Below are 12,633 nucleotides of genomic sequence, written 5' to 3'. Positions count from 1 at the left end.
TAAATCATTATTGTATCTTGAGAAAACATCATTCAATACACAAAAACATGCTTTGAATTTTATTTAAATTGGCTAGTGGGTGTATATGTATGCAATACCAAGAAACTAACTAGTCAATTTTTTATGGATCCTTAATGGTTTCACCTTCTGCAAATATGGTAGTAACACCAAATAAAAGGCCCAGTATCAACAATCCGACATCCCTTTGCAAAGTGGCACTCTCACTGAAATGAAAAAAAAAACAAAACTGAATGCAGGGGAGGGGTAGGTACAGTGTGGGGAGGAGGGAGGTGAGGACTTCAGCAAGGCCTCCAGGAGAGCTCACCTTTCTGAGAGAGTAGATCTCACACTACCAGTTCTCATGAGCAGGCTCTGCACCTCGTGAGTGCCTGTGGTCAGTCCAGACAGGGAGCCATGGTGGCTGAGGGGGAGGTCAATGGACTCAGAGCTCGTATGGAGGCTAGTCATGGACTGGTAACTCGGAGTGTCCTTGCTGCCAGCAGAGGAACTGCTCAGATTGGCAGCCCACACGAGACCACCTGATGTGAAAGAGTGAACCGATGCTGGGCTGGACGCCAATGACTGGCTTAAGCTTATAACATCTGCAGTGAGGTCTGAGGGTTTATTGAAGAGAGGGCTGCTGCTGCCACTGAGCCCACCAGCACTGCCCAGGCTGCCCGTACCAGACGACGGCGACTCCAGACTGCCTTGCCGCGCTAATGTGGTACTAGGACTGGACATTACAGAGGAGGGTTTCACACCCTCGGTATTAGGTGCGGGGGCAGGTTTGCCACCTGCCTTGGCACCAAACAACCTAAAAGAAAAACAAATAACAACTTCAGTTGTTCCGAGAAACTAACATCCACATTTAATACTTAGGGCTATAGTACACAGAGCCAAGTGTGCTCTGGTGGACAGGCCACTGAGCACTTCCTGTCTCTATGTTATTGAACTTGATAAGCTTGAACTTCCTAATCTCTCTCTCTCATACTGCTGTAGGGGTAAACTGGTACTGGGCTGCCATCCCGTTGACAGGGGGATGTGGGCCACAAAGAAGGAAGGGTAAGCCAAACATTAAATCCCTGGTTTCCGTAGTTAAGTGATCATGAGAGGTTTTCGCAAAATTAAGTAGTTTGCACATACTTGCTACGTACTTATAGAACCATTATAATGAAACAACTTCTATGCATTCGGTATATAATATGAAATTATTTTTCTTTTCTTTTTTTCCTTCATGTTGTCAGCTTATTCAAAATCTAGAAGGAATGCTTAAGGCAAAGTTTAGGAGGCTGTGTAGTATGGCTGGGGGCCTAAGTGACTGTCAGAGAGGAGATGGTTAGAAACAATATTGGGTACTGTCGGCAACATGTCAGTATGTCTGTAGTTTCCCCAAGAAAGACCAAAGGGTCAGATGTCAGTTGCCAGTGCTATTCAAATACATATTTATAATAGTGGTTTGAAACATGGTTGGTGCTAAGTTAGATGTTGGAGTTTCTTCAGAAAACATTTTAGTTTTGTAAATGAAGCAGATGATATAATTGAATTTATGTAAATATGGAAATAAAGTGTGATATGAAAAATGACATAATGATCACTAATTAAGTTGCAATGAAATCGTTATTTCCTATAGTGAAATATTTTATGATGAATAAGAGAAATTGTTTCATAGGTAATGGGCCACTGGAGGGCACTATTGGCTTTTACTTAAGCAACAGAAATATTTACTCTCACTACAAGTGATAGTTCTTTTCAATGAAAATCAACATTTCAAAACACCACTTCTTCAGGATTAATATTTCTACTGAGGAATATAAAACCTCTAGGTCTTTCAAACAATCATGTATCTGAGATTACTGAAATGTAAATGTTTCAAGACACTCTGTTTCCCAGAGGCTCTTGGTTTAGTCACTATAATAAAAGCAAACACTAAAAATACTAACCATAAACATGTAATGGATTATAAATGGACTATAAATCATATTCTATCATTTCATAGATGAGGAAACAGACCCAGAATAATTGAACTGTCTGTCCTAAATCTTTACCTGTATGTATTTTCCTGCCACTTAAAACACATCAGTATTTAAAGACACTGATATTGGGAAGGAGAACTCCATATATTGAATATCAAAGATAATCCCCATGCAGAAACCAAGTCCTATAGGTTATTCAAGTCATATCAATGAAAGCTGATGATGAGTTAGAAAACCTAGCACATTACCTAGTTATAATCCTATACCAAGTATCTGCTGCTGCTGCTGCTAAGTCACTTCAGTCGTGTCCGACTCTGTCAATCATATCATACCTTGATTTTCTTTTTTTTTTCTTCATGCTTTTACTTTTATATTCTTTTTTTTTTTTACTTGACATTATTGTATTGGTTTTGCCATACATTGACATGAATCTGCCCCGGGTGTACATATAATATTTCAGGATATGGTGCTACATAAATCTGTCCACTGTGATCCATTACTATATAAAGAACACAACTTCACCTATGTTCATGATTAGCATCAGCTCATTAAGAGCCAACAAGATAATAGACACTAAAAATGGATACCAATAGTCATAAAGACCTATTTTACTTTGTTATTAACTGTGTAAAGATGAAAATCTATTACAAGCTACTATTTTATTACTCTCCCTAGGTACTACCATCTGCTTTTACTCATAAATGCTGTTTATTTTGCTGTGACAATAGTGAAACTGCAAATTTGGAGCATTTCTCAAAATGAGCAATATTTTTCCACTAGCTATTTATAGCATCGGCTTCTGAAAACTCATTGTACTCAGAAACGGACTTAGAGTCTAAGTTATATACAGCATCCACTGAGGATATACATCTTTTATAGGATAGGCCATGGGACACACATATATCCTAAGACAGAGCATTAACTGTTGTCCCAGCACCATTTCATGCTTTCTTACCTTCGAAACGTCGGCGAGGCAATGTCAGGGTACTTGGACCCTGGCTGCCTGAGCCCTTGTGTCCCACAGGCACTAGCAGATGTGGGGCTGGATTTGGGGGAGCCCGACAAAGAAACGCTCTCTGAATCTGAGACCGCAACCTTTTCTTTCTCCTTGTCTGTCTGGTTGACCGTGACGGGACTCGAGCGCCCTGAGCCGATCTTCGTGGGTTCTCTGAGTTTCGAGGTGCTGGCACCAGCTGACTTGCTGCTGACATTGGAATCGATGCTGCTGGTGCTGGATCTGTGGCCGCCTCGGCCGGGAATGCCACTGGCGCTGGATTTGGACGGGCGGGGCAAGCTGCGGTACTGCAGGGAGGTTTTGGAGCTAACATGCAGCCCAACATCGTCCTGATTCTGTGACCCATCCAAGCTGGTTTTCCTCCCTGCGTTTGACTTCCCACCAATGGCAGCAGATTTGGGGATTTTACCCAGTGTGGCTGAGCCGCTTGTTATGGTGGCGCCACTGCTAGTGATCATGGCAGAGGACCCGACTCCACTTGGCTTCTTAAATCCAAAAGAGCCAGTGGCCGTTGATCTTCCAACGCCCGAGGGGGGCTTTTTCCCCTCATCTCCACTGCTCTTTCCCGCATCTGATGGAGATCTCTGTAGAGATGACCCTTTCAGGGGACTTTTTCCTTTCTCAGAAGCTTTGGCATCATCAGTTTTCCCTAATGAGTGAGAAAACATACACATTTATGTGCCCGCACATTGTGATTTCACAATATTTCTTTAAACAGAGTGTAAAATGTGAATACATCTGTGCGTGTGCTTAGTTGCTCAGTCGTGTCTGACTCTTTGCGACCCCATGGACTGTGGCCCACCAGGCTCCTCTGTCCATGGGATTTCCCAGGCAAGAATACTACAGTGAGTTGCTAGTTACTACTTCAGGGGATCTTCCTGACCCAGGGATCGAATTCACATCTGTGTCTCCTGCATTGGCAGGTGGGTTCTTTACCACTGCACCAAAGCCCAAATATATTTTTTTTACTACTTAAATTCCTATTCATTATTTCAGTTCTAAATAGGCATGTATGCAATATATTCAGAAGATAAAGTATAAAGCTATAAAAATATGGCTGTTAGAGGAAAATGACTAGAGATCAAGGAGATAAAATGAAAATGCATATTTTTGCTATGTCTTATTGCCTTATAGCTTGCAACTCTCTTCCTTTATAAAGATAGCACTTAATCTCATCAAACTAAGTGCTTGAAAAAGAGTTCATCAGATGATTGTATTTGAAGTATCCTGTTACATTAGTATCTCAGATACTAATCTCAGATACATTAGTATCTATTTATATGAGGCACCATTTTTAAAATAGGGAGAGAGTCTTTAAAAAAAAAGGATGGTACAATTTGCAGAAATCTTTTACTCTATTTTTTCATCAAGTCTAATTTGGAAATGATGTTTCAAATCCAGCCATCCAACCCATTAGATTAGTGTGACTTTTCTTGCCTCTTAGAAGTGAAACATAAGGGGAGATTTAACATAAATATTCCATACTTTATAGAAAATCAGAATGAAAGCTAACTTATGTTTTTTTAATAAGTTGGCTTATTTTAATTCCACATGACTGGAAATGACTGTGGCAAAATAAAACACTCACCAAACTGTGATGATACCCTCTAGGGGATGCCTGGAGTGTTGTATTCATGTGGATGCATATGATAAGGCATGTGAAATTTAGACAGAAAAGGTTTTTATATGGAGAAGTATAAGTATTATAGAAATATAAATAATTATATTTTTGATATAATTATAAAAAGCTACTATTAAAGACAACAAAGATCAAATGGAAACAATTTAGCTTAACAGCTGCCAGAAGACCAGCCTACCAGGTGTCTTGAGTGCACTGGTCCCAGTTTTCTGCCTGGATGGCGCCCCTCCTTGGGCTGACATGCCTCTTCTCCAGGAGCCTGTCTGAGAAACAGCCAGGGAGGCTTTCTGCCCCGTCTTCTCAGGGTCTTCAGGAAGTCCAGAGGAAACACCCTTCCACTTGCCACCCCCATCCCCATGGCTGTCAAAGTCCTCCTCGGGTTTTTTCAGCTCCTCAGTGCTCTCCCAAGGCTCCTCTGTTGCAGATCGTTTCTCTGAATCTGTCTTCAGCTGTGAAGAAAATAGGACAGGAAAACTTTGTGCAGAAAAATCTATCAAGTGTGAATTGGGCCCTGGAATGTCCTTTCAGAAAATTAGCTTAAAAAAAAAAAAGCAGCAGCAGTGATTTGTATCTCAAAAGAACTCCAAAGACGCCTCTATTCTTATCTCTCTCTTCATTTAAGTTTCATTTTCATTAATTTTAGTCCTATAATTCTCACTTGCACATATTAGAGAATATCAGAAGAAATGTGTGCAGAAAACTTCAATTAAACACTCCAGAGAGGAAGGCATTTTCTGTGTCAAATCTAACAAGGAAAAGTAAGACAAGATAAAACTTAATTATCTAATATTCATTCTCGATTCACCATTCTCAAGGGATTCAACAATGCATCTCAGAGATCAATATAAAATGAATCATGAACTATCCAAAATTAGACAATTAAAAAATAATTTTTGGATTCCTAAACAATTATATCAATATTATAAAGAAAGATATGCACCAGAAGTCTTTCTGGGTAAGATTGTAATCGAAAAAATACATATACACAAGCTGCCTCAGTTTATGTAATTACTTCAGACTAAGAGGCTGTGCTATATTTTAATGCAATGTAACATAACTTGGGGAAAAATCTGGCAGAAGCACTGGAGAAAGAAAGAAGGCAATTCTTACCTGAGTGTTCTTTCGGGATGGGACAGTGATGTTGGAGTAAGAGCTGACAGAGGATGTGGTATTCAGGTCATCAGTGCTGATGTTATCCAGGGTGTCGCTGAGACCACTGCTCACGGAACTGCTGTCATCCCAGCTAAAGACAGGCAGCGGCAATGACTAAGCATAGGATGCACAACGCAAATCACCCACATTTCCACTTAACGCATCATTGGGAAAAGAATTATTATTTTTTTAAAATCTTATGATGAAAAATACTCACTTTTCATTTTTGGAAAATCATGCTGTTAACAACTGAGCACAAACCTGAGAATAACCTTATCAAAGGTTTGTTAAGAATCAGTGCCTAAAGCAGATACAGGGGAAATGCTTATAAAATGAGTAAAAATAATGTTGAGAGCCGAAGAATTGATGCCTTTGAACTGTGGTGCTGGAGCAGACTCTTGAGAGTCCCTTGGACAGCAAGGAAGTCAAACCAGTCAATCATAAAGGAAATCAACCCCAAATATTCACTGAAAGGACTGATGCTGAAGCTGAAGTTCCAGTATTTTGGCCACCTGAGGTGAAGAGTTGACTCGTTGGAAAAAGACCCTGATGCTGAGAAAGACTGAAGGCAGGGGAGAAGAGGATGACAGAGGATGAAATAGTAGGATGACATCACTGAGTCAATGGACATGAGTTTGAGCAAACTCCTGGGGTTGGTGAACGACAGGAAAGCTGGGCATGCTGAAATCCATGAGGTTGCAACGAGTTGGACATGACTAAGCAACTGAACAACAACAAAAAATATTGCTACAGATACTGCAAGGCATCAGGAAAAAAAAATATATATACCCATAACCTTTGTTTTTCCCCCTGAGAAGGCAATCAGGAGTCAGTCATATAGCATGTAAGAATCCATCCTTTGTGTTAAAAAGTAAAAAGAAATACACACACACACAAACTGTGCTTTAGTCAGGAACCAGAAAATCATTCCTCATTCTTTCTTCTACCAATAACTACTTCCAATGATTTATCAAATCTTGAAGATTGAGACTTATTTTATCATAGCATTCCTCTTGCAATACTTCACGATTTCTGACCTGGACAACATACAATATTCTTTCATCTGGCCTTCCTGCCTTCAGTCCTCAATAAACTTCACCTGGTAAACTTGTGTCAACGTTCAGAAGTTCAATCTAGCCATGTCACTCCCTTACTTAATACTCTTCAAAGACTTTTTCTACCAAAGCTGTAGATTCCACACTATAAAGTTCCTGCCCTTCAAGGTGCACAAAGTAATCATTTGGCGCATAAAGAAAGTATTGGAAATTCTTAATAAATCTGTTCTCAATCGAAAGACGAATAAATAAATAGGCAATATCAATATTCATGTGCAGACTACCATGGGAACCCTCACTCAATCAACATGTCAGACGATGCAGAAGTCATGCAGGCTGACCAGGGTCACCTGATGAGAACGGGAACTCCAGAGAGTAAAGAGGTGAACCACGGCTCTCACTTACTGGCTGGTTTTCAGTCTCCTGTGAAATACTGCTGCTCACCTGCACTCTATTAATTGATTTGTGTAAACTGGATACATATATCACATACAGACAAGCGTGAAGTCTCATAAAATAGACAAGTGGCTTTAAAAAACCATCTGCAAGTAATCCACACAAAGAAGAGACTATGCATAACGAAAGGACAAGCTAACCTCAAAGGAAGGGTAAACTGGTAACTTTTCCTACTCTGCTATGTGTACTTTCTGAGTCACACCAGACATTAAAAATAATAGGGATGGCTTGAGATCATAGAGCAAACTGACTAGAAATGTAATTATCAAGAAGAAAATTTTAAATTAGAATTTATAGAAAATATTGTTATTGATGAGCTGTCCCTAGGTGAGCTACTGACAGCATAAAACATGATGACCAAACACATTTATAAATCATGTTATTCAGTTCAGTTCAGTTCAGTCGCTCAGTCGTGTCCGATTCTTTGCGACCCCATGAATCACGGCAGGCCAGGCCTCCCTGTCCATCACCAACTCCCGGAGTTCACTCAAACTCATGTCCACAGAGTCGGTGATGCCATCCAGCCATCTCATCCTCTTCACTTTATGCCATAAGGGTGGTGTCATCTGCATATCTAAAGTTATTAATATTTCTCCCAATAATAATTATATTTTTAATCACAGCAAAAGGGTATTTTGCTCCACTGTAGGAAATACCTGCCATTTGCGGCTGCTGTAATCTTTTGATTATCTTCCCACATCTTATTTTGATAATTTCCCACATTAGCAGTCTTAGTTTCTTAAGACAGAATGTAAGAAACTCACATTTCCAGATTTCCTTATAGACAGAGAGGACACGTAACACAGGGCCTACACATGCACCCACAGTCACAAATGAGAAAAGTAATCTTCTGGCAAACATAGTAGTAGTCATTCGAGTTTTCTCTTATAAACACTGGCAGATATCTGGTCTCTAGTTCCAGGGTTCAGAGTTCCTGGCAGAGGAAGAAGTGATGCCCTAGGTCTATGGTTGGCTAAAAGCCTGCAAAGAGCCTCATTATCCAATCACCCCAATTATTCCAACAGCCTTTTTATATCACTTCATTCCTTAGACAGAGCCTGTAGTTTGAAACTAAGAACCTCTATCAATAATTCATAATTTTTAAAATAATATTTCTTCTTTCATATATCCTCTAATTTTTTTAAATGTTTATATATGCTATATAATACATATACTGGGTTTCCCAGGTGGCTCCAGTGGTAAGAACCTACCTGCCAATGCAGGAGACATAAAAGACGTGGGTTTGATCCCTGGGTCAGGAAGATCCCCTGAAGGAGGGCATGACAGCCTACTCCAGTATTTTTGCCTGGAGAACCCCAAGGACAGAGGAGCCTAATGGGCCATGGTCCGTAGGGTCGCAAAGAGTTCGACACGACTGAAGCAACTTAGCATAGCATAATACATATATTCTCACAGGAATGTGTGCATATAATTATAAAATTTTAAATATACATACTTGAGCAACTACTTATCTATTTAAATAGCTATTTAATTAGATTAAGCAATTACTAATTGCTATCTGATTAAGCAGTTACTTATCAGATTCCTTTAAAAGTCATATGGCTTTCCGGCTTATGTGGCCCTAGACTACCTCCTCAGTTGAAACTCTCCATCCCCTGCCTGCCTGTGTGCACCTGGACTCACAGCTGCATTCAGTCCCCATCCTCATCACACTGTTCACAACTTCTGCCTTTGATCAAGCTACCCTTTAGCCTACTTGACTACCTCATACTTGCCTTAGAAAGCAATTCTCGCAACTATCTTCAGGATAAGCTAGGTAGCTTCCTCCCTGCGTTGTCACAGACTTACAGGACTGGATGCAGCACACTGTTTTACAAATCTACAAAAATGTCTATAAATGGATCATTAGACCTTGAGTTTTCTTAGCACGGAACTGTGTGATAGTTTTCTTTGAATTTCTACTATTTGGCAATTTCTACTATATGGCAATGACTGATGTAAATGTTGAATAAATTATCATTTTTATTCAGATTAAAAGAAAGAAAATTACAGAGGTAATCTTTCATACTCATATGAAATGGAGTTTTAAGAAATACTTATCACAATATATTAAGTACTCAAAGAAAATTAAACAAAAAGGAAATTTACCATTTTAAAAATGAATATTTTTAAGGTAACTATTTCTCTGGCAAGGAAGATAGAATCAATATTTCTAACTATAGCTTTCACCAATGTAAATCCTAGCGTTTGCAACTCAAAGTTAAATGCAACAACTCTCATGGAATTTTAAAAAATCACTTGTGTTTTAAAGCCATTTAAAGTCTCAAATGATCACAATGGCTTTGTGGTTAAAATAATATAAATGAGAGAATCAAAAATAAGATATAAAGTTTCAATCTCACAACAGAAAAATTTAAAAATATATCAAATTAAGAAATATCATAGACATGAACAATCTGAATGTATTTTGGTGTAATGGAAAGAACAATGAAATTCTAAAATTAAAGTTTTTCATGTGAGCCTTTATTAGAGGCCCATAGCTAGTCTTGCTATTCTGATCTCCCTATCTGACAGGGTAGCACAGGAAGAAAATGAATCATTTATATGAACCCTTTAATAATACTTTACACTTTTCCATCTCCTCAAACTGCTTTACCTCCAAGATAAATGCTGCAGTCTCATTTTTGATCACAATCTTCCATACTTCCAGAATTCTAAAATCTGATTCCTAATTTTTAAGGCTATTTGATAGCTACTTCCTGTTGTCTACTTTTAATAGCCTTCTTGTGTTTTTTACGCCACTGATGTCTTTACTGAATGATGCAGGATCTAAAGATGCTGGAACAAAAGGACTGCTAAAGTGAGACGTACTCTGTTCTAGCTCTTGCCACCATAGTGGTCCTCCATACCTGTCTTGACTCTGTTAATTAAGCATGTTTTCCCTATTACTATTTTGGAAAATGACAACAAAGTCAATTAATGAGAATGACTAATATAAAAATATTATTATATATTTTTATAATATGTAATAATGACTGCATATAGATTCAAGTTACATAACCTCAGGTGATTTCTCAGCTGAGGTTAGATTTCTCACTTAGAAATTCTGCCTAATCCAAGAGTGACTTTCTTCAGATTTCAATGATATAGCTTTGTTTCTCTCTTCTTTCTCTGGATCCCAAGATCTTCCTCCTAGTATTTTAGTGAAACCGCTTTCACAAAGGTCAATAAATCCATGGATTGAGTGCTTACTATGCGTCCTACTCTTCTAACTACTTAATGCTGCTGCTGCTGCTAAGTCCCTTCAGTCGTGTCCGACCCTGTGCGACCCCACAGACGGCAGCCCACCAGGCTCCTCTGTCCCTTTGATTCTCCAGGCAAGAACACTGGAGTGGGTTGCCATTTCCTTCTCCAAAATACTTAATATATATTATCTAATCCCCAAATGAAACCAAGAGACAGACATTATATAAAGGGGTTCAGGTAGTTTGAATGATGGAGCTGGGATGTGACCCCAGGAATTTTGCCCTAAAACTTGGTCAGCACTTCTCTCCCTCGCCTCCCATCTTCTCACCCCTTGTATCTTGAAATACACCAATGATGAGCCTTTAGAGGCTCTTTGCAAAGTTCCCCAGTCCACAGAACACTTTACTTGTCTCTTCTTTGTGATTCCTTCGAATTCCTTAAAATTCAGAACTGAATCTTAAACCACCTTAGAGATTCTTTCTTGGAAATTTCTTAGTCTCTCACAACTTCAATATCACCTCCATAGTGACGATACTCAAGTTTATATCTCTAATTCAGACTTCTTTCTTGATTAATTGATCAGTCTTTCCAGCCTTGTACTGAACAGTTAGTTTCTCAAGGATGTCCTATTCACATCTCAAATTCAGTCTACCTACATCCCATCATTTCTCTTTAAAAATTCTTCTCCCTTTCAGTTACTGCCTACCTGTTTATCCTTCTTCAAAATATTACTGCTAGTATCTCTCTTCTCTCACCTGGATTCACTGTTAATCAAGTTGTTTCTTATCCTCTAAGGTCTGTCTAAGTTACACGTGACATGGCCCTCCTTGAGTTCTGTATTACCAGTGTGTATACCCCTTCCATAAGAGCTATTAGTAAGAATCTGCTCTTATTCATTAAGTGGCTAATAAATTATAGCTCTTCTCCTTTGAAGAACTCACCGTGTATTGTGGAGGGCAAACGTAAACAGACCATTATAATACAAAATGGTAAGGGTTGTAATAGAGATGAATGGCAAATATGTGGCAGAATGGCACTCTACCACTCATTAGAAGAGTTCAAGCATGTCTTCCAGACACGGATATGCAGCGTGATCAGAGGAAATAAATGTTAATCACTGTAACAGAGCATGTACCACTTGTTATGCCACTATTTTGGTGTCTTCCCATCTTCTTGGTCATAATCTGGATTACCTGACGTCAGAGACTGTGTGACATTTATCTTCATAATTCTAGCACATAACATGGTGTCAACCATTGAACAGATGATTAGTTGATGTTTGTTAAATAAATGAAACAGTTTTACTTTTGAGAATACTGCCTCTATCCAATAATGTTAAGTTAGACTAAAAGCAATAATAAATGTAAAATTGAGGGAAAAAAAATGTGTTCAACATATTTCTTTGCTAAGTAATCTTAAAGGAACACCTTTTGATTGATGACAACATGATTTTCCTCACCTTAACTGTGTTTTGACTTTCATCTTTGGTTTATTAGAACCAGAATTCTCCCTAGGTAGGATGCAATTAATCTTATTTATTATGGCATATTTACTTAAGTGAAAAATTCCAGAGAAAATAGCTTTTTAACTGACAAAAATTAATTTACTCAAATAATTAGCTCCACGTAATATGTCTCAAACTCAATATATTTTCATCATTTCATTTTTAATTTCATTAAGATGTTCTAAGAATTTCTGATTATATCTTTTTTTATAAAAGAGCAAGTCTTTATCTCCTCCAAATTACAGATCTATTGCTCTGCTAAGCTTTTCTCAACAAACTAGGACAGTTAAAAAAAAATTAAAAATCTGAGTATCTTATACACACAGTTTGCATTTACACATGGTGTTATTTCCAGTTTAAAATACTATGAATAAAGCTGCTAAGAACATTCACATGCACTCCACTGATGTGGCATTCTAGAAAAGGCAGAACTACAGATATGTAGGACAAATCAGTGACTGCCGGGGGATAGGAGCATGGGAAGATCTGTGGGGTCTGAGACATGACTTGTTGTATACATCAAAATTCCGAACTACAGAAAAAAAATTATTGTATATGAAGTTTTTAAAAAGTAGCTAATTAACCTGTTGGTAAATCACAATTTGGATATACACTAGATTACTAATTATTCT

The 12,633-nt window shown here is 38.4% G+C and overlaps 1 protein-coding gene across 6 annotated transcripts in view; it reads right to left on the bottom strand.

The window, feature by feature from the left end:
• The window catches only part of NAV3 (neuron navigator 3), a 915,819-nt gene that overhangs the window by 97,110 nt on the left and 806,076 nt on the right, over positions 1-12,633 (bottom strand). For 5 of the 6 annotated variants that reach the window (XM_055394051.2, XM_088836813.1, XM_088836814.1 and 2 more), the window contains 4 exons: positions 5,738-5,870; positions 4,806-5,076; positions 2,929-3,637; positions 326-814 (listed from right to left, as the gene is read on the bottom strand). In XM_055394051.2, coding sequence (XP_055250026.2) covers positions 326-814; positions 2,929-3,637; positions 4,806-5,076; positions 5,738-5,870 — 1,602 coding nt within the window. The remainder of the gene's footprint in view (positions 1-325; positions 815-2,928; positions 3,638-4,805; positions 5,077-5,737; positions 5,871-12,633) is intronic. The other variant, XM_088836816.1, reaches the window with a different exon arrangement.

Source organism: Moschus berezovskii, chromosome 6 (genome assembly GCF_049115385.1).
Source record: "Moschus berezovskii isolate FMDL1 chromosome 6, NW_MosBer_1.0, whole genome shotgun sequence".
In the NCBI taxonomy this organism is placed as follows: Eukaryota; Metazoa; Chordata; class Mammalia; order Artiodactyla; family Moschidae; genus Moschus; species Moschus berezovskii.
The sequence above is the reverse complement of the archived record's forward strand: the minus strand, read 5'-3'. Positions and strand labels throughout refer to the sequence as shown.